This window comes from Copadichromis virginalis, linkage group LG12, assembly GCF_057382275.1.
Source record: "Copadichromis virginalis isolate Kocher_CV1m ecotype Utaka linkage group LG12, C_Virginalis_male_GT1.1, whole genome shotgun sequence".
In the NCBI taxonomy this organism is placed as follows: Eukaryota; Metazoa; Chordata; class Actinopteri; order Cichliformes; family Cichlidae; genus Copadichromis; species Copadichromis virginalis.
The window spans coordinates 29,146,469-29,166,987 of record NC_140629.1 but is presented as its reverse complement, the minus strand read 5'-3'; the positions used below and the strand labels follow the sequence as shown (position 1 = coordinate 29,166,987).

Genomic DNA, 20,519 nt, shown 5'->3' with positions numbered 1-20,519 from the left:
AATACACTTCACTTTGCTATATTTGTCCTTAAAACATTTTACAGTAACAATAAATCTGCTGCTCTAAGACCACTTTATAAATACTTTCATATAATTTTTCACTTAAAACTACACTGTGGTAGAACTACACAAAATAGAGAATGATGGGAGTTTGTTTTACAATGACAACTTTCTGATGCACACTTACTTCCTGTGCCTGTACACAAATAGACCACAACAGAAAAGTTCTAATAATTTGTTGTGAAAAAACAAAGGTGCTATGTTCAAAAAGGCTTTAATGAGCCATAAAGAAAACATAGAATTCAAATTAAAAACAGCTGACACTTACACCAAGGGTACCTTAAATTTATAGTCACACTGAACATGGCAAGTTTCCCTCATGCTGCAGACACCTAAAGATGTTTGAACACATGTAGAGAGCAAAGTTATTTTTCATTTGATATGATAGTTTATTCAGTAACACTACAGCATAGTTTTAGTTCTTTCCTTAATTTCCAAAAATGGTGTCTGGCAGTGATGTCACTGAGGGGGCATGGTTATTCATGAAACTGTGGTTTCTCTCACAAGACTGATCAGCAATTTGAGTTCATGATGCAGCTTTATGGAGCACTGATCCTGTGTGTGACTGTCTGCAGGTAAGAAGTTGGTGTGGGGTGTGTGAGGGACCAAGCAGCACACCCCACACCAACTTCATAATGTTTTTTTTTTACTCAGTCCCCCAAAATTTAAAAAAGACAAAGTTCAAAATATAATTAGTTGGCCAATTAAAAGAGATCAACTAAATACAAACTTACTTAAAAGCGACTTTTAACTGTCTTAAACACAAAGACAAAGGAGGGTAATCTTTATACTGGTTTGGCTAAACCATTTACACACATTGGGGGAAACAGAACAAACACCAATACTAACTAGGCACCAAATAACATACCTAAACCTAAAACATACCCATTGCTGACAAGCACTTGGTTGGTCCTATTGTGTTTCGAAAGTCCTCAGCCCTTGCCCACACCTTCTGCCCAGACGGCCAACTCCCCAAACCAGATAACTTAAATGAAGAGAAACATAATTAATATAACAGAATACATTTAAAAAACCACAGGTACCACACTTTGTGTGTCTTCATAAAATCACTTTTAAGTTGAAGTAGAAAAATTAATGAACGTTATTACTGAATACATGTTTGACTGCAAAAAACAAAAATACAAACAAACTAATGAGGTGAGTGTGTGAACTGATTGTTGCTGAGGCCATCATAGGGTGATATGACAGTGTGAGGTCATTGAGATAAGATGGGGACTGATTATTTTGAACTTTGTATGTGATGAAAAGGATTTTTAATTTGTTTCTGGATTTAACAGGAAGCAAATGAAGAGAAGCCAATAGAGGAGAAATATGTGCTGTCTTTCTCGTCCCTGTCAGTACACTGGGTGCGGCATTTTGGATCAACTGAAGGCTTTTCATGGAGTTTTAAATTACAGTAGTCAAGCCTAGAAGTAATAAATGCATAAACTAGTTTTTCAGCAAAGTTTTAAAACTTCCATTAATCAGTTTTTAAATGTAAAGCAATCTTGGGTTCCCTTGAAAGTCATAAATCCAGGTTATTATTTATTTTTATGAAAACATATGAAGTTCTCCCATCATCTTTGAGGTACTTGATTAAGAAACACTTTTGCTTTGCTGCTATAACTAAAAGGAGTTAACTGCCTAATTCAACATCAAACTGTCATGAAAGATGACTTTATAAATGTAAGAAAATAAGATGTTTTTCTATTTGAGGATTTATATTGAAATTAAACACATTTAGAAAAAATATGATACATTTATCATTTGTTATGAAAATAAGTTATGACCTCAAGTTTTCTTTTCTTTGCTTCCTTTTTTTCTTTTCTTTTTTTAAACACATTTTATATCTTTTTGATAGGATAGTTTATTCAGTAACACTATAGTATAATCTAAATTCTGGTCTTCATTTTCTAAAGTGGTGAGTATGACAGGGTGTGTGGTAATTACGATCATTTTGTAGGAGGCTTGTAGGAGTCTCAGAGTAGATGGTGAGTTGCTCTGTCATATGACAAGCTCTAGCTAAAAGTAAACACAAATGCTGAAGGTCTGCTGGCTCCTGGTCGCATCATGTTTTTTAAAGTTCTTCCTGAGAATTTTCCCCTCATGTCTTACAGCTCTTAATGCAGTTACAAAGGGCTGCCTGAACAGTGCAGCATGTGTTTGGCCTATGTCTTGCTGTGAAGCGGAGCTGTGTAACAGCGCTATTCCAACTGGTCCCAGTGCCATCCTGCTGCTGGTATCTTCAGCCATCCTCAAATTTCTTTTCTGAGACTGAGGAATGATGTTGTTTCCAAACTGCACATTTTGTACCAGCAGGGAAGAAATAAACAACTTTGAAGTGCTTAATATGAAATAAAACTATCAATGCTACTTTCATCGGCTGGGTTCTGGGTGTGACTTATCCAGAAACTGCATTGCTTAAATGTAATGTTTTTGCTTCCATGCTGCACTTTTTTCTGACTCTATGAACGGTGCAATAACGCGACATAAAATTGTCACTGACATTTTGATATGTCATTCCAATTTAATCAGGGTCTGTCCTGTTCAAATATTTTATTTCTGGAATATTCACTTTTCCTAAAGCAAATAAAAATCCAAACAGAAAATATATTTCAACGTGTGTATTTGTGTTTGTTTGTGTGTGCATGTGTTTCTTATTTCTTTATTGGGAGTTTTTTTTGTTATTGTTAATAATTCTTTATGTATTTTAAAAGGAATTTAGCACTGGTCAATCAACAGGCAGGTTAAGATGGGCTGATGTTCACAAGTTGAAGTGTTCTGGTTTCCTTGTTTAGAATTTTATTTATTAGTTTAAATCCTATAAGCTAAATAAGTATTCGATTCGACAATTACTAGACTACTAGAATACCAGACTTTAAAGGAGCTATTTCCTTGTTGTTTTTAGAGAGAAAATGAAGGCATCTTTTTACACAGCTTTACTTATGAATCTGTGTCTTTCTCTCTTTTTTTTTTTTTTAACAGAGAAGCTCTAAACAAGTTTTTAAGTTATAATTATGACTTACTTGCAGTCAAAAATATGCAAACACGATTAAAACCTCTGAAAGTTTATAGAGTGCCTGACACGCGGTGGCAAAACAGCTGTTACCTCGGATGGAAATGATGGCATTTTTTAAAGTAATGTTTGCAGAGGGACAAATATGCATTTGGGCTTGTATGAAGTTTGACAGATTGTTTCAGTTATCTGCTGCTCTAAAACACAAGACTGCCCCCTGGTGCCGCCTGCTTTCTGCTGTGCTGTTCTGTCTTCCAGACATAACCCAAGTAGAAGTGCGGTGCACCTGAGCAGGCTGGGTTTACAAATCAGCCCGTCCAGATCTGCTTCCTCTCCTCCTAATCCTTTGTTTTTGTTTGTTTAACATGCATACAATCATTCAAACTGCTGACAGACACGTCATTGTTCATATTCGTTACTTGAAATCCGGCCCATGAGAAAAATGAAAAATGTTCAAAAAATACGACAAGTTTTGCAAAAACAACAGTTTACAATTCAGTCTTTTACTTTTTCAGGATTAAAAAAACTTGAAATCAACTACAATACACGTTACAGAGGAGTTCCGGTGATGAAGAGTGTATAATTGTAAGATTTCACAGAGCAGAATGCATTGAGTAGAATATTTGGCGAAACCAGGAGGAGGCAGCAACGCTCCTGGAGCCGCCAACCTCTGCTAACCAAAGAGGAAGAAGAAGGCGCGCGTCATTTACGCGTCTGTGACCTCATCGTATGCGCTGCTATATTTTGAAAAGCTGGACACCGGCTGTCAAAGCTCTGCACTTTATTGTACAAGCAAATTCATTTTTATGCGACTTGTTATTATGGATCAAATGTAAGCGAACATTAAAGCATGCCAAAGTCTCTGAAAAAGTCCTGCACCACTCAGACCTCCATCAGCAGGTACTTCGGAGGATTGAGCAGCAGCAGCAGCAGCTTTGCCTCCAACAAGCAGCGCGGGATTAACCCAAATCCTGCAGAGCAGCAACTTTCAAGAGGCAACGTGAGTTGAGCTTCACACGCACATATCAGACATGCTTCACTCAATGCTAATTACTGAAGTGCAGTTCATTTTTGTCCTCCAGCAGAAGCTTTCATCTGATGATGAATTGGAATTGCCAAGAAAACGAGTTAAGCCTTCTCCAAAGGACCACCAGGCGGAGGATGTGGAGTGTGAGCCTGCGTCCTGTCAGGGCATTAAAGGTGAGTGTTGACTTCAGACAGAAAAATATGCCATGATCTTCTAAACCCTCAATAAAGTCACTTATATCTGTCCAGTGCCCAGCAGCATCACAGTTCTCCAAACAACATGTGCACTGGTATAGATTGTGATGAGATAACTCTGCCCATAACGCATTTGTTTGGCCTCCAGTGCTACCCCTCGATGCACTAGTAGATGCACTTACGGTAAAATTTTAAAAATCCTTGGTGACTTCCTTCTTAAGTTACTGCATTCACAATATTTTCAGAAAGATTGAGGTAACCGAGATTTGAACTTGTCCAACATTTTTAGTAGAAGCACGTGTGCTATGAATATCAGAATCCTACCTCGCCTCATACTCGTGTTATTGCATTCACAAATCCATCCACAAATCCAGCCTCTTACAGCTGAGGGGTAAAAAGTGAAGTTGTTGTTGATGTGACTGTAGTACTTGTCTTCTCTCTTCAGACACAAAGCTGACGCTGAGCCGAAAAGCAGGCAGCCTGTGCTCCTCCACATTGGAGAAGCTGAAAGGCTTCACCTGCGGGGCTGAGCCCAGTGTCGTCAGCAGCATCACCCGGGAAGAAACAGAGACGGCTGATGCAGGTCAGGAAAGCAGTGATTGGTCTCCTCGTTGTGCTACAGGTCAACCTGAAACTACACACAGACTGCAGCATGCAGAAAGGGAGCATGAAGGTGAAGAGGAGGATGATAAAGGAAAGGTAGATCTGGGGTTGGCTGCTGCAAAACAGGTGTGCAAAAAGTAAAGTACCTGATAACACTGAAAAAGCAAGTGTGACTTTTTACATCGTAACAGATTTGATGTATTTTTATTCCTGCAGGGAGTTCACTTCTCTCAGTTTGCCAAGACAGGAGGAGGAAAGTGTGCAGAGCTGGGTCCTCCATTGGACTGTAGCACCTCCTCCAGGCGTTCAAAGAGCATTTTCACCCCCCTTGAGCAGCAGGTGATCCAGCTGAAACAGCAGCATAAGGATGCTTTGTTGGCTGTGGAGTGTGGTTACAAGTACAGGTTCTTTGGAGAGGATGCAGAGGTGAGAACTAAAAAGCAGATGTGTTAGTGATGCATTTAGAGGGAGTTTAAATTTAAACTGTATAAAATATAAAAGACATATGTTTTAGATGATTCTCTTCTTTCAACACAGTGGCTCTCAGCACCTGATTTGTGTTTCACTGATCGCTGAAGGACATTTTGTTTGTGAACAGATTGCTGCAAAGGAGCTGAACATCGTCTGTCATCTGGATCATAACTTCATGACGTGCAGCATCCCCACACACCGCCTGTTTGTTCATGTCAGACGGCTGGTGTCTCACGGACACAAGGTTTCTGCTTTATCTTTGACTTTATATGATTACTGTTTACTAATTGCAAGCTGTTTAGGCTCATGCTCTGCTGGCGTTTTTATTTGTTTGTTTTAATTTATAGGTTGGAGTGGTTAAACAGACAGAAACATCTGCGATCAAAGCGTCAGGGGCCAACAGAAATACTCTGTTCACTCGTCAGCTCAGCGCCCTGTACACCAAGTCCACTTTGGTGGGAGAGGGTATCCTTATAGATGATGAATGTGTGCATGTGTTCTCAAACAACTTTTTATTGTCACTCTTTGTTTGAAACAGTTTCCTTGACAGTTTTTTTAAAAGATGTAAATCCGGTCTGCAGACTCGGGGATGTGGAGGAGGGGGGCTGTGATGATGTTGTGTCGGACCCTCCCGACAGTTTCCTGCTTTGTATTAGTGAGAATTGGGACAAACTGAAGAAGCAGCTCACTGTAGGCCTTGTGGTGAGTTTCATAAGTCAATCCATAAATCCCACCTGGCCATTAGGCTGGTTGTTCTTCAGGTATTCTGTGTATAAGAGATGAAAATCAAAAATTTAATTTAAAAGTAGAGTTACCCCTTGGCTTTTTGTTCAACACACATTAGGGGACTGTTGTGTATTATTTTAAAATAATTTAATGTTCACTGTTCAGTTTCTTTGCATGCTGATAGTGTAATAACACCACACACTCACTTGTAGTGAAGAAGAAATTGTAAAGAAATTAAATCTTGATTAATAGCTCACTTAAGACAAAAAGTTACTTTAATAAAATTTGAACATGCTTTGCCATTTTTCAGTTTATACAGTGTATAACTGTCAACTTGGAGCTGTAGCTGCACATCTTTGACATCATCTGATTCACAGCATGTGTTTGTGTCTGCAGGCAGTTCAGCCCAGCACCGGCGATGTGCTTCTGGACTGTTTTCCTGACGGTCCCTCTCGCTCTGAGCTGGAATGCCGTGTCCTTAAAATCAATCCTGTCGAAATCCTGGTGCCCTCCGACCTCTCAGAGCAAACCGAGAGACTCCTGCACAGCATTACGAATGCAAGGTAATATGCTGGGAAGACACTAGAGGGCAATATATACCAATATATTACTAAAACGTGCTGAAGCGCTGAGCTTATGTATGTGTTTACAAAGCTGTATCTGTTTGTGAGTTTGGTGTATTTCATTCTGCAGAATTAGGTTTAGGTTTCCCCGGGCAGGCAGACGGTTGTTTTATTTGAAACTCCTCAGGCTCAGTCTGGATGAGGAAATCAATGTCGGCTTGGTTCTCAGTACTCTGGATTTCACTGCAGGGATAAACAGGATCCAGCCGAGCCTTCTGTATTTTAAAAGATCATAGACATCATATGTCCCAATAAATGGTCATTTTATATCACTAGTTTTATTAAAAGAAAAAGACAGCAGTTACACACCTGCCTAGGGCTGCTCGATTATGGCAAAAATGATAATCACGATTATTTTCACTGAAATTGAGATCACGATTATTTGACGATGTTTATTTAACCCTTTAAGACCTACTATAGAACCAAGTCCACCAGAGCTTATATTATTTTTTTTACATGCTGTAGTGCCATTTGTGGGAGTATTTCAAGTTGCTATACATCAATACAACTGTTATAGCCCATATTTTAATAATATGTATGCATTAAGTGCATAGTAATTACATAAATTGCAAAAAAGTGCAATAAACTACAAAAAAAATTGAAAATTGCTTTTGTTTTGTTTACATATATTTCTACTTGGAGAAGTTTAAGAGGTTTATCCCTCAAAACTTTAAATACAATAAAGTTGCAAAAAATAGTTTCCCACCACAGGAAATTTATTCTGAGTGTCTTCATAGTTTTATTTTGGAGATACGGCAATTTTTATATACTGCAGGAAAAACAAAAAACAATCCTATGATGCAAATTTGCAAAGAAAACAGCAGGTGCATCATTTCACTGTGGGAAGTGTTACGAACAGCTGATAGGAACGGCAAAGCGTGTTTCTGGAATATTATGTTTTTGTTCCTGCAAGCGCTTTTTATGCAGTTTTTGCAAAGCTATATGTGGAACGAAACCGTGACCGAGGACAAGCTGATGGCATCAGATGTAAGTACAACTCCTCCGGTTTCATATGCAAAACAAATTATTGCGCTAGCTTACACGGTCCAGGTTCTACAGGGATTTAAAAATAGTTACGCAAAACGGAGCGTGCTGCTCTGACCGGCTTTAAAGGGTTAACAATAACTTTAAAAAAATAATATAAAATAGTGTGCAACACCACTGAAGTTTTTTTTTTTTAAAACTCTCTTTTCAACCAACGGCAGTCACTCTCCAAATAACTTCTGCTTAGCTTTCCGAGCTTCCCTCGGGTCCTCTTAACCAGCGGTCTCCAACCTTTTTTGCGCCACGGACCAGTTTATGCCCGACAATATTTTCACGGACCGGCCTTTAAGGTGTCGCGGATAAATTAGGGAGGGGCTAATAATCGGCTCAGTCATTTTTAATGATCGTTGAAAGCCCAGATCGTAATCGTGATTAAAATTCGATTAATTGAGCAGCCCTACACCTGCCTACACATATTTAAAGTTCTTCCTCCAGTTCAGTCGTTTAAAAGATCAAGTTTCATAATGTGTTTTTTAATGGATTTTTTGTGTGTGTGTATAACTAACATGAGGCTTTGATGGTTGTAATTAGTTTAAACAAGTGCTTTACAGTTTTCCCTTTTCTCATTGGTAGGTTGGCTTCTTGTGAGATCAACACAATTTGGACTTTTCATCCACCAGAATTTAGTAGAAAAATACTCTTATAGACACATAAAGACCAACTTGAAACAGATGAAGACGCAAGTTAGCCTCAGAAAAGTTAACAGCATCAGGTTCGATTATTCCAGCGATTAGCTCATAAGGAGCATCAGAATGTCTTGAAGGTCTTGAGCTTCTCTTGAAAGCCTTAATTTATTGTCTGCAGGCTCTTGTATGAATCACAAGAACAAAAAAAGGAAAACTGAGTACATTTGTCCTTTTATTAATTGGCAGACCAACAGCACAAGCAGCAACGGTGACGCTGAGCTGAATGTAATCCATAAACCTGTTGCCTCCCATTGCGCTGCCATTCGACTCCTCTTTGCTGACAGTCTGGAGCCAGCATGTTCACACCAGTGGGGAGGAGATCCTCTGGAGGGAGCTTGTGATTGCATTATGCTGTGAAAATGAAACGAGATAGTGGGAGGGAGTGGATTAGATTAGCAGAGGATGATTGGATAAATGGGAGAAATTTCTGCTACTTTCTTTTGTCTGACTCCTTGGCTGGGCAGATTTCTCATTACCTACTCTTTTATAATGCTAGAGACACTTTTCCTTCCTTTTTCACCACCCTCAGCTTGAATTTAATTCTAGACAATTTAGTTAATCTGTATTAATTTCTCTCTATTTCTCTTGGCTTCCTTTTTTCAGATGTCCATGTTGAGTGATTATAGTGAGACGGGCCTGTAAAGGCCAATTCAATTATTGTGTTTGAACAGCTCTGCTGTCTGGCAGTGTGTTTATCAGAGACAAGGCTCTTCTCAATTTTCAACTTATGACATAAAAGTAGAGTGCAGCTTTGTCTGTTAAGACAAGACAGATTTATTTCATTTAATGCATTTTTCTTCACTATCAATACTTCTCAGCCCATCACAGCTTTGCTTTTGACAAGTTCTCCAGTATATTCTTCTTTGCAGTTAATTGTCTCAGTTAAATTCATTAGACCAGAATAATTATACATAAATGCATAATTGATATTTTGATTATATCATGTTGCGGTTACAGTAAATACAGTAAAATACTAAGGCAAGGCCCACACTGGTGAGCAAGTTTAACTGGGTTTTCTTGGTGACAGTGTGTGTCTCTGGGGTGGGCTGATGAGATGAAACCCTTGGCAACAGGATTTGTGTCTATAGAGCGGCTGATAATGAGTCCCTTTGAGGTTGGTTGTAGCTAGGTGAAGTATTAGCTTGCTTTATTCACGCAGAGCCTAAAGTCATGAGTCATGAGTCTGGATCAGAGCAGTGACGCTGATTGAAGCGGCTAAAATGCTCAATGTCAGACGAGCATAAATGTTCTCACTATTTGAAAGATTTTAAGTTTAAGTGCTTGGCTGCTGGTAAGATCACAGTCATGTTTTAGAAGGGGTCCAAACAAGCAGACGTACACTGTGCATTTTTAAAAGTGTGTATGTCCATTTCAGTGGCTGCTCTCAGAGCTTTGGATTCACTTTGCAGTAATAGATTCTAGAGATGTACCGATCCGATATTACGTATCGGTCCGATACTGACGTAAATCACTGGCTCGGATATCGGAGAGAAATAAGAAATGTAATCCGATCCATTAAATATCAAAAAAGCACCTCACAAAATTTGTAGCCTGGGTACCAAACCGGCATTTTATCTCCGAGGAAGTTATCCCAGAGAGAAGTAAAGCAAGTGTGTAAGTTCATCTCTGAATGTTTGTAAAGCATTCCCGCATTAAGCTTAACAACTATTATATGGAGCGACTGCCTCTTCTCTCTTCCTCCCTCTCCTGCTGCTACTGCAATCATGAAACTGATTAATGATCAGCTGATCGGCTTTTCTGTCGCGAGTCCGTCTCTCTGCTTTGTTTTTGGATCACTTTGCACCAGAAAGAGGAAACCAGCGGCTGAACAACAGCAGAACGTTTAAGCTTGATAAGCTGTTGTTAGATTTTTTATTTAACATTACTTTCTACACCAGGATCTTTTTCTATGTAGCTGACGGCTGGTAACTGTGCAGGGGCGGATCTAGCAAAGTTTAGCCAGGGGGGCCAATAGGGCATGAACGGGGAAAAGGGGGCACAAAGACATACTTTTCTTTCTTATTATCATTTAAAATGTGTAGCTTTTAATAAATAATTATCTGAATCGTACATCCAAAGTTTTAATCTTATGTAAAATGTATAGAAGTCCATTACTGCATAGAGTAACTGTTAAGTCTAATATACCCTAGTAAGCTATAGTACTTTTTCCTTTGGGAAGGTACGATCTGTGCAGTCTGCAGTTCTGTAGAAGAAAGATGTTGAATCTATTTAATTATTCTTGAAAAATAATTTATCCATCCATCCATTTTCATCCGCTTTGTCCGGGGCCGGGTCGTGGGGGCAGCAGCCTAAGCAAAGAGGCCCAGACCTCCCTCTCCCCAGCCACCTCCTCCAGCTTATCCGGGGGAATACCAAGGCGTTCCCAGGCAAGCCGAGAGATATAATCTCTCCAGCGTGTCCTGGGTCTGCCCCGGGGCCTCCTCCCGGTGGGACATGCCTGGAACACCTCGCCCAGGAGGCGCCCAGGAGGCATCCTTGTCAGATGCCCGAACCACCTCAGCTGGCTCCTTTCGATGTGGAGCAGCAGCTGCTCTACTCTGAGCCCCTCCCGGATGGCCGAACTTCTCACCCTATCTCTAAGGGAGAGGCCAGCCACCCTTCGGAGGAAGCTCATTTCTGCCGCTTGTATCCGCGATCTCGTTCTTTCAGTCACTACCCACAGCTCGTCGCCATAACTGAGGCCAAGCCAAAAATAATTTATTTCTGTGCATTTTTTTTCACACTGCATCAAATTAAAGTTGATTACGTCGATTAAGTATCATAGGGTGGGGGTGGTTCCCTATTTTTTTTTTGCTGGGAGTTTGCAACCCTATTAGTTTGGTTGCTTAATATTTCTGCTAAGTACTCTTTAAAATACCAGAATAGGGAGGATGGTGCAGGTTTAAGTTTATTAGACTGATCAGTATTGCTTTTACTATGAAATATTTTGGGTGCAGTGTATTTTTTACATACAGGTATAACAGAATAGCTTTAGTATTGTTGTTTATTTAAACTTGAGTATGAACTTATACAAAATGCAGCAAGATATCAAAAGTTTTATTGATTAAAAACACACACTATATCGGATTCATATCGGTATCGGCAGATATCCAAATTTATGATATCGGTATCGGACATAAAAAAGTGGTATCGTGCCATCTCTAATAAGATACTAATCTGAAAACTTTAATCTGCATGCTATGCATTTTAACCTCTGATCTGTTGGTTGTAACCTTCTGCTTTTCTGATTTTCATTGATTTTTCACCATCACTGCAAACTTGGCATTACCACAAGGCATATTTTACCAGTTTTTTGCTGTGGTGTCAGGATGGTTTTGATGACTTTGTTAGGTTTTCCTCCGTAGTGTCAGAGTTGGGATTTCAAACCCTAACTCTTTTTGTCTGCGTGAAGTGTCTTTAGGAAAGATGCTAAACCCCAGGCTGCCCCTTATGCTGCCAGTGGGGTGTGCTTGAGAAGTGTCCATTTACCATCTGCTGCTATTATATGCTGCTTACACAATACTGTGCAAGTTGTAGTCCCAGTATCAAAAGTAGCATTTTTTTTCTCGTACAGTACATAAACAGGGTTTTCTGTGAGCTGATGGTACCTACAGTATAATTTGTCTACACTAGTGGCTCTACAAACAGCAGTGTAATTTTGACCTGGAATATTTCAGGATTATTGGATATTTTATGATGAAACCCTAATATAATCTTTCACACCCCAGAAGATCAGTCCTAAAGACTCTGATGATCTGTTAACCTTTTAGCCAGGAGCCCATAAACTTGATTTTTGGTGTTTTTGAGTTAAATTCCTCAACAACTGTGCATTGTTAATACACCAGTAGACTAAATCTAAACAAAGTTACCAGATCTAAAGAGTGTAGCCAATGTGGAAGTGCTTTACACCTCAATTCTTTCTAATGGCCAGCAGGGAGTGACTTCTCCAGTTGAATAGTTAACAGTTTAGTTTCTTGTGCCCTATGTTGACACTTTCCTGACGTGTTTTAGCTATGATCTCAATCAACAGGGTTTGCTGCTAGCCAGCTGCTAATGTTTCAGTTGTTATGCCCATCTTTTATATACAGTCTCTGTATGACACACAGATATTCATAGTCCCTCAGATAATGAATCATAATCACTTCGATGATTTTCTGACCTTTTCTTTTGCACTATAACCACATCAAAATGTTAACTAGTTTAGTAAATGAGTTTTTTACGTTGTTGACCTGGTTTAAAAATAATAGAATGTTGACGTTTTTTCAACTATATATCAACCTCAGAACGTTATTATTTACACTTTTGGCATAGGGGTATCAAGCCTATTTTAATTCGTGCACCACATCCAAGAGATACATTATGAAAATGGTCATATTTATGGATTCATCCACAAATATATGTTAACAGCCTAACATATTTTAAGATAAAAAGTGCAGTTTCGGTAATATATCATTGTTTTCCATATTCACTCAGACTTTTATTGTTACAAAGAAAAGTTGCTGTTGTAAATGAAAGAAACTGCTCTGTTTGTATGGCTTTTAGCTTTAACACTCTTGTTCAGATGTGGTAACACACATAGTTAATGACTTTACCCATAAGAACTGGCAATAATGCTTATGAAATTACCAGTTTGGACAACCACTCTTTAGCAGATTTATTCTTTACAACTTGGGACACAAAACTTATAAATACAGCCATCTTTATCTGCACACATTTTCATTTGAGCCCATGCAGCAGACTCTACTGGCACCTTCAGGCTGTATATTTGACATCCTTTGTTTAGTTCAAAATGATAAGAGCTGCTGTGCTGGCTGCAGACTCTTTCTATTGTTTAGATGAAATGAAATCCGATCCAATCAAAGCTCTCTGTAATTTAGACATCAGCTGAGTCGAGACGAGTTATGAAGAAGTCAAACCCCCAGTTGTTTGTTTCTTTAGTTTCCTACAACCCATCTTCACCTTGGTGGGTCCTGTTAGGGATTCTGCAGAGATGCAACGCTGCACTCTCATCCGAATCGATACCTGCAGTTGTCGCTTTTCTTGTAAATCTCAAAATATTTTTTGATTTTTAAAAAAAAAAAGGTTAAGGCTGTGAGTTGTACATTATGTCGTCTATTGATCATTTTACATAATTCTTACTCCCAGTCCAAACAGTAGCTGAAGTGAAATATGATGAAGTAAGTAAGTGTGTGTGTGTGTATGTGTGGGCATTAGTCCAGAGCCACGTGTTTGCCTTGGTTGCCCTGGCAACAACTGTGCAGACAAAGTAACAGAGTCCTTGAAAGCAGCAGTGCCAAAAGAGTGAATATAGCAAAACGGAGATCCTCCGACGGATCTCCGTTTTGCATCGAGGAAATGCAGTGAAAATGTGTTCAGGTGTGTGTGACTGAGGTTTGCATTTCTGTGTATAGACTCTAGTTAAACAAAAGGATGGCTGGAACATGCAGTCCAGCTATGTGAATGTTTTTCTCTCAGAGGAAGATGTTCTTGAAGTCTTGAGCCTCCTTGTATTTCTTTATACTTTTCCAAAGAGCCAGACTTTCTTATAATTTATTAAAGTGGTCTTGAGCTATAGTTCTCCAGCCTCTCTGAAGGGCTTTCAAAGTTTTTCTTTGGACTTGACTTTCTCTCATTTTCAAATTAGTTCTTGAAGTTGACCATTTTCAGGGAATGTTTTTCTTGATTGTTCAGCCACTTAACACCAACTAATGACTCAAAAGCAAAAATTAAAGTCACCAAACTCGATGGATGAAACAGTTGTGCCTACGCATAACAATATACCGAAGAACCTTTTTGACCCTTCAGCTGATCCATCTACTATTGACTGGAATCGTCATCATAAATGGGCTCAATGGCTGTTAAGGAGCCATTCTTAAAGAAGGGAATTAGGGAGAAAAGGCTGAGCTATGCCAAATTATAGAAGGACTGGACTTACAACTACTGCAACAGGTCTTATGAACCCAAATCTTCATCGATATGCACAGAGATGGCAAAGAGAGACATGTAACAATTAGTGTCTGCAGCAAACTGTAAAACACGGTGGAGGTGTGGTTTAGGGATGTATTTCAACCAGTAGTGCTGGGAATCTTGTCAAAATTGTTGACATATATGGACAGAAAAACACACAATTGAACAGTATCAGTCTGGGATTGGCCTCCCCAGAGTTCTACTTCATTAGTAAACAGTGATTATCTCAAAATAGAGCAAAACAAAGGGCAGCTAGCATCCAAAGAAAAGCTTTGAATCTCCTTTGAGAAGCTTGGAGAACGATTCCTGAAGACTGCTTAAAGAAATTACACGCAAGCTTGCCTTAGAGAGCTCAGGCTATGTTGAAGAATAAAGGGGGTTCATACCAAATATTGAATTTCAACCTCATAATTGTTTAGACTTTGTGTACTGTGTTTCCATTTATGTTTGTACCTGTATCAATAAATCACTGCCCGTGTTTCTCATTTCTTAAGAGAAATGTTAAGAAATAATAGTAGTTCAAGACTGTTGCACACAGTATTGTATATATTCTTTATCTCTGTATCTGTACAGTCACTAATCTCTGATATTAATGCTGTTGTGTTGTTATAAATAAATAAAGTTTGTGATTGTTTTCCTTCAGCGCTCAGGCTGACGACAGAGTCAGAGTAGAGAGGAGGGACAGCGCTGAGTTTGAGTTTGCCTCGGCAATGAACACAGTCACCTCGTTCTACTGTCACATCCAGGCGAAAGGTGTGTATGCTTGTGTCACTGCAACGCTTTTATTTTTCCTGTTACACTATGATCGCCTCAGTTACTCACATCCTGTCATTGAGAGCACAGTAGATGTGTCTGAGGAGTGGGCTCATGACTCATGGCTGTGTGTTGATGTTGCATGTTTTTATGTGTGTGTCCTCCAGGCTCTCGCTCTCTGTCGAGCGTCGCGTCCCTGGAGAGCCCAGTGATCAGCTGTCTGGGGCCGCTCATCCAGTACCTTCAAGAATTCAACTTGGAGCGAGTTCTTAGAAGTGAAAGGTACATGAAAACAAACATTCAGCAACATAGCCTGCGACTGTATTCATCCATTGTTTCCACTGAGCAGACAAAAATATAATTTTCAGGTTTTAAAATTCTGTTATCAATATTTTTTTGTAGTTTTAAAGCAAAAATTCTTAAGCTAACATTCGTTGGTTTCCATTTTGCCAGCTTTGGTTCTTTTCTTCGACTTTCGACCAATCAAGACAAGATATTTGGATATGTCACTGTAGAATCTGGGAACGTGTTGTGGATATTTTTTTTGGTTCTGTTCTTTGACATTTCAGATAGATACTGAAAGATCAATCGATACATTAATCTATACTGAAAATGATTGTTATTTCCTTCCCTGGTTCTGGCATTTCCTAGGGATTAACAGGTTACGTGTAACAAAAAGAATGACAGTATTGTTTTATTTTAAATCTTATTTTACATTTGATGTGAACACCAGTGTTTATACGCCAGGAAAGGGAAAATAATATCTTGTATTACTTTAATCCCTGTAATAGAAACAAAATGTCATCATGCTATATTTTTATATGAGTTTGTACTTCCTGCAGCTCCTTCCGGCGTCTGACCTGCGAGTCGGAGATTATGACTCTGAGCGCTGGCACTCTCCGAAATCTAGAAATACTCAACAATCAGGTAAATATTCACATCTGAGCTGGAAGTCTTCACCACTGATTAAACATAACAAAGGGTGATGGCTGTCTCTATGATAAATGGTTTGCACTGCACCGTACAGTATAGTCCTCTGGTGTGTAGTAATCGGTAAACGGAAACATCTGCACCAGATTTTCGTCTGGCAGGTTCAGCTATTTGAATCGCATTGGCCATCAGCATTACACAGCGTGTAAACGTTTCCCTTTCAAAGCAATGTTGTTGGTAGTATATTTTAAAATGTTTTGATCAAACCTTTACATTGTTAGCTTAGTAATCGCATTGCAATTGGCTATCATTACACCAGGCAAAGTCAAAATTTGAAACTTGTGTGTCTTTTGCTTTGACGCTCCATTTAAATCAGTCTGTAGTTGTTATGTCTGCTGTGCAAGTTTGACTCACAACCAAGCCTCAACACCACTGCTATAGCTATTGAATAACAATACACTGCTCAAAAAGGAGCTGTAGGAACTGCCAGCATAGTCTCAGCACATGAGGCAGGGTGTTGTAAGGCCCCAGGATTTAACCCGGGACCTACTGCACCAACATAAAGTCTGACAATGGGGCCAAGGATTTCATACTGAAACTTAATGGCTGTTAGGATACCATTGCTTAACCTGTAGAAGTCTGTGTCCCTCCATGGACATGACCAGCACTGACCTATCACCGGTCATCCTGAGCGATGTTATAACATTTACCACAGCTTCTCAATACCAATCGGGTTCCACGGTGCTGGGCAGTGAGTCACTCCCCCATTCTCTTGAGATTGTGCTGTGAGACACAGCAGACCTTCTGGCAATGACATGTATTGAAATTTAATTGACTTGATGCTACACACTTAAAATGTTTTTTTTTATACTTTTCTTAAACAACAAGATGTGATGAACATTTCCTGGATTTGGCTCATGAAACAAAAACTATACCTGATTTAAATTTGATCAATCATTGTCCCATTGTCTGACTGGAACTACTGGTCTTTTTAGATTGGTGCTTACAAATCCTGTTTTGTCGCCTTGCTTTTGCCTGATTTTCATTTAAGAGAAATTGAGGTGAGGTCTAGATTGTGGTGATTGGTAAAAATAAAAAATCAATTTCCTGTGTGCGGGTGCATGATAGCTCTCCAAAGGAATAGACTTCACTGAATCCTATTGCTCACCAAATGGTACAATATTGACAGTCTAACCAATGAATATGGGGGTTGTAGGAGCAAACTTAGCAAGTTCAGAGGATGCTTTGTCTGTGCTTGAACCCTTTTTGATTGAAAACCTCTAAAAACTGGTCTGTTTTAGAGACCCAGCTATGATCTTTCAAATGAAAGGAAGACCACTTGAAAAAGCACCCCCCCCCCCCCCCCAACACACACACACACACACACACACACACACACACACACACACACACACACACACACACACACACACACACACGCACAAAAAGAAAAAACAAAAAAAAAGAAAAAAATAAACGGATCTTTGCTGTTCACTCAAGTTTGAGATCCAAGGTGTAACTGCAAGTGGAAGTTGATATAAGAACTCAAACCAGCGTTCCTCCCTGTCCAGGATGTGTACATCCTCATCATTGAAAGAGTGTCCACTGGCCTGTAGGTGTAAATAGACTGTGGAGTCCTGGCCTGAAGAGTTAGCTCTTCTGTGTTGCTTTACTTGAATCAACCTTTTTGTTACTCTGAGCTTTAATCACAGCTGCACATGGTCATCTGGCAGGTGTGTTGATACGTCCCAGATTTAACGACTGAAAAATCTTTTTAAGGCTATTGAGATTGTTGTTAGAAAATTAAAGATCTACAGTCAGTTATAGTTACACAAACTGTAAAAAAAAATGAATGGATAGTTAAGTTGAACTGACATTTCAGCCATAACAAAAAGTCTCGTTCGGTTTACTTGTGTGTGGGTGACGACTCAAAGGTTCAGCTTGACTCTGCTGCTACGGCATTTGCGTCACGTGTCACATATGGAGTTCAAGATCAGCTCAAGCCTCCTACCATGTCTGCTAGTGGCTTACACCATTTGTTCACCTCATATTTCCTTCTCCTTACTATTTTTTTTTTCTTAGAATATGTTGGCAACCATTAACGTACATTTAAGCTTTTTTATGTGTGCTCTTTCCATCACAGACAGATGGTAGTGTGAAAGGAAGTCTGTTGTGGGTGTTGGACCACACTCGCACTCCGTTTGGAAGGAGACTAATGAGGAAGTGGGTGAGCCAGCCCCTTACAGACCTGCAGTGAGTATAGAATACACTCTGACACGTGATGGAGCATGATTGTCAATACCGATTCAGCTTCAGTGTCCGTTCTTATCATTTAGTTTTTCAGTGCTTCAAACTTTATTTCCATGCAGCTTGGTCTGCGTTGTGAGGCTCTCTGGATCACAGAACCACAGTGAAGGACTCTGAGGCAGCACTAATGCCACTTTCATGTCACATGTGATAACTGGCTCATATTAGAACGATGCCTGTGATAATCATTTTCAGGCACTGTGGCTCAGTGGTTAATACTGTTGCCACACACCAAGAGGGGTCACAGGCTTCACATTTCTCCAATTGTTCTGTGTGTTTCCTCCAGTAGCTCCAGTTTATCCTGCCATCAGACACATGCTGGGTTAATTTTTCTGTCTCTGTGTCTCTGGCCAGGACACAGGCTTACAGCTAGAATCGGTCCCTGGGCATTGCACACAGGCTGCTCACTGTTTCACTTATTAGGATGGGTTAAATGCTGGCAGTAAATTTCCTTATTGGATTTAACAAAGAATGATATATAATAGTATATAATCATCTCATAAGTATGGTTTTAATTACCTGACATGAGATAGATGTGAGATTTTCAGGCACATTTGCATCTCCCCCCCAAAAATATATGATTTTCCTCTTGAGGATTACACATGACGAACGGGTCTTGAATCTTGAATCTCCTGAGCTCTTTCCCCCATTAATGCTACCCTGACATTTAACAACCTCCCATGTACGCTTGATGACGCGTTTTGACACCTCATTGTATATCAATAAAGATTTGGTTTGACAACTATTAGAGTAGTTTCCAGGTTCCAAGAGTCGCTGCACGGGCGGAGACCACCCTCAAACTTCTAATGCACATCCACTTATTTTGTTTTATAAACAAGCCTGAAATATTTTAAACTATCCATCCATCTATTTGCTTCTGCTTATCCTTTTCAGTCTGTCGCAGGGCTAACACACAGAGACAACCATTCGCGCTCACATTCACTCCCACTTGCAATTTAGATTGATCAATTAACCTATCCCCGCAAACTGCTTTGGATGGTGGGAGGAGGCCGGAGTACCCGGAGGGAACCCATGCAAACATGGGGAGAACATGCAGAAAGACATGACCCCAGTAAGAAAGACTCCGGCCTGATGGAATTGAACTCAGGAGCTTCTTGCTGTGCGGCAACAGTGCTGCCCTATTTTTAAAATAGTTTTGAAAAAAGTGCCAAGGGTTATTCCCAGTAGGTTTTAAAGCTGGTAATAGAGTTAAAAGAGTTAATAGATTGCACTTACTAGGAAATGTCCTCCAGACTCATACGTAAGGAACAGCTGTTGGAGCACCTCAGTGCCAGGACCGGTGTTTGTCAGGAGCATCTGCTCTCACCTTTTGCTGTACTTTTCATTCTGGTGATATAGTGGAGAATGTCTATGCAAGGAAAATGGAATGGCATTTATGGACATTGTGGGCACAACTGGATGATCTCGACTTGGGTGATGACCTGGCCAGATGTAGGCGATAACTGCACACCTGGCATCAACATCAGCAGGAATAGATCTCACTGTCAACAAAGGCAAAATAAAGATCATGAGGATTAGGATGGAGCACACTAGCCCCATCACAGTAGCAGGACAGCTCCTAGAAAAGGTCAATTCCTTCACCTAGCTGGGGTGCATAGTGAACACACAGGGTGGAATGGATGTGTGAGGCAGGCCTTTGTTAATAATATTAATGTTTGCTTGGCGGCCTGCATCCCAGTCCAGGACTCACGACTGTGATGAAAATTATAACCAGCTCTACATTTTCATTTATTTATTTATTTTGAATAAAATAGCTGCTCTCACATATAAATATGTAAGTGTTGTTTGGGAGGATATATGGCAGAGCAGCTGTTTCTCTTTTTAGAGAGACTGTGGTGTGAAAATACATACAAATATGTTTTGGAGGTGACTTCCTTAAATAAAAGCACTGCTGAGGACACACAGCAGTACCTCTCCAGTTCTCTGTAGTGTTTTTAAGTGTGTGAACATTTTCTCTGTGTGTGGCCCTCCCTCTGCCACTGGGCAGGGATTATTGCTGTGGATAGAGCACTGCTTTCAGATTATACAGATAGCTCCTCTAGAGACTTTCAACATGAATAAAACCCAGATTACTCCCAGGTACATTAATTC

At 39.8% G+C, this 20,519-nt stretch overlaps 1 protein-coding gene across 2 annotated transcripts in view; it reads left to right on the top strand.

The window, feature by feature from the left end:
* The first annotated feature begins 3,802 nt into the window (after window positions 1–3,802).
* The window catches only part of msh3 (mutS homolog 3 (E. coli)), a 58,626-nt gene continuing 41,909 nt past the window's right edge, over window positions 3,803–20,519 (top strand). Inside the window, exons 1-12 of one of the 2 annotated variants that reach the window (XM_085475858.1) lie at window positions 3,803–4,076; window positions 4,162–4,276; window positions 4,743–5,026; window positions 5,117–5,326; window positions 5,499–5,615; window positions 5,719–5,836; window positions 5,934–6,073; window positions 6,494–6,660; window positions 15,061–15,170; window positions 15,338–15,452; window positions 16,013–16,097; window positions 18,244–18,353. In XM_085475858.1, the coding sequence (XP_085331984.1) occupies window positions 3,927–4,076; window positions 4,162–4,276; window positions 4,743–5,026; window positions 5,117–5,326; window positions 5,499–5,615; window positions 5,719–5,836; window positions 5,934–6,073; window positions 6,494–6,660; window positions 15,061–15,170; window positions 15,338–15,452; window positions 16,013–16,097; window positions 18,244–18,353 (1,721 nt within the window). In that variant the 5' untranslated portion in view covers window positions 3,803–3,926. Of the gene's footprint in view, window positions 4,077–4,158; window positions 4,277–4,742; window positions 5,027–5,116; window positions 5,327–5,498; window positions 5,616–5,718; window positions 5,837–5,933; window positions 6,074–6,493; window positions 6,661–15,060; window positions 15,171–15,337; window positions 15,453–16,012; window positions 16,098–18,243; window positions 18,354–20,519 lie in introns of both variants that reach the window. The other variant, XM_085475857.1, reaches the window with a different exon arrangement.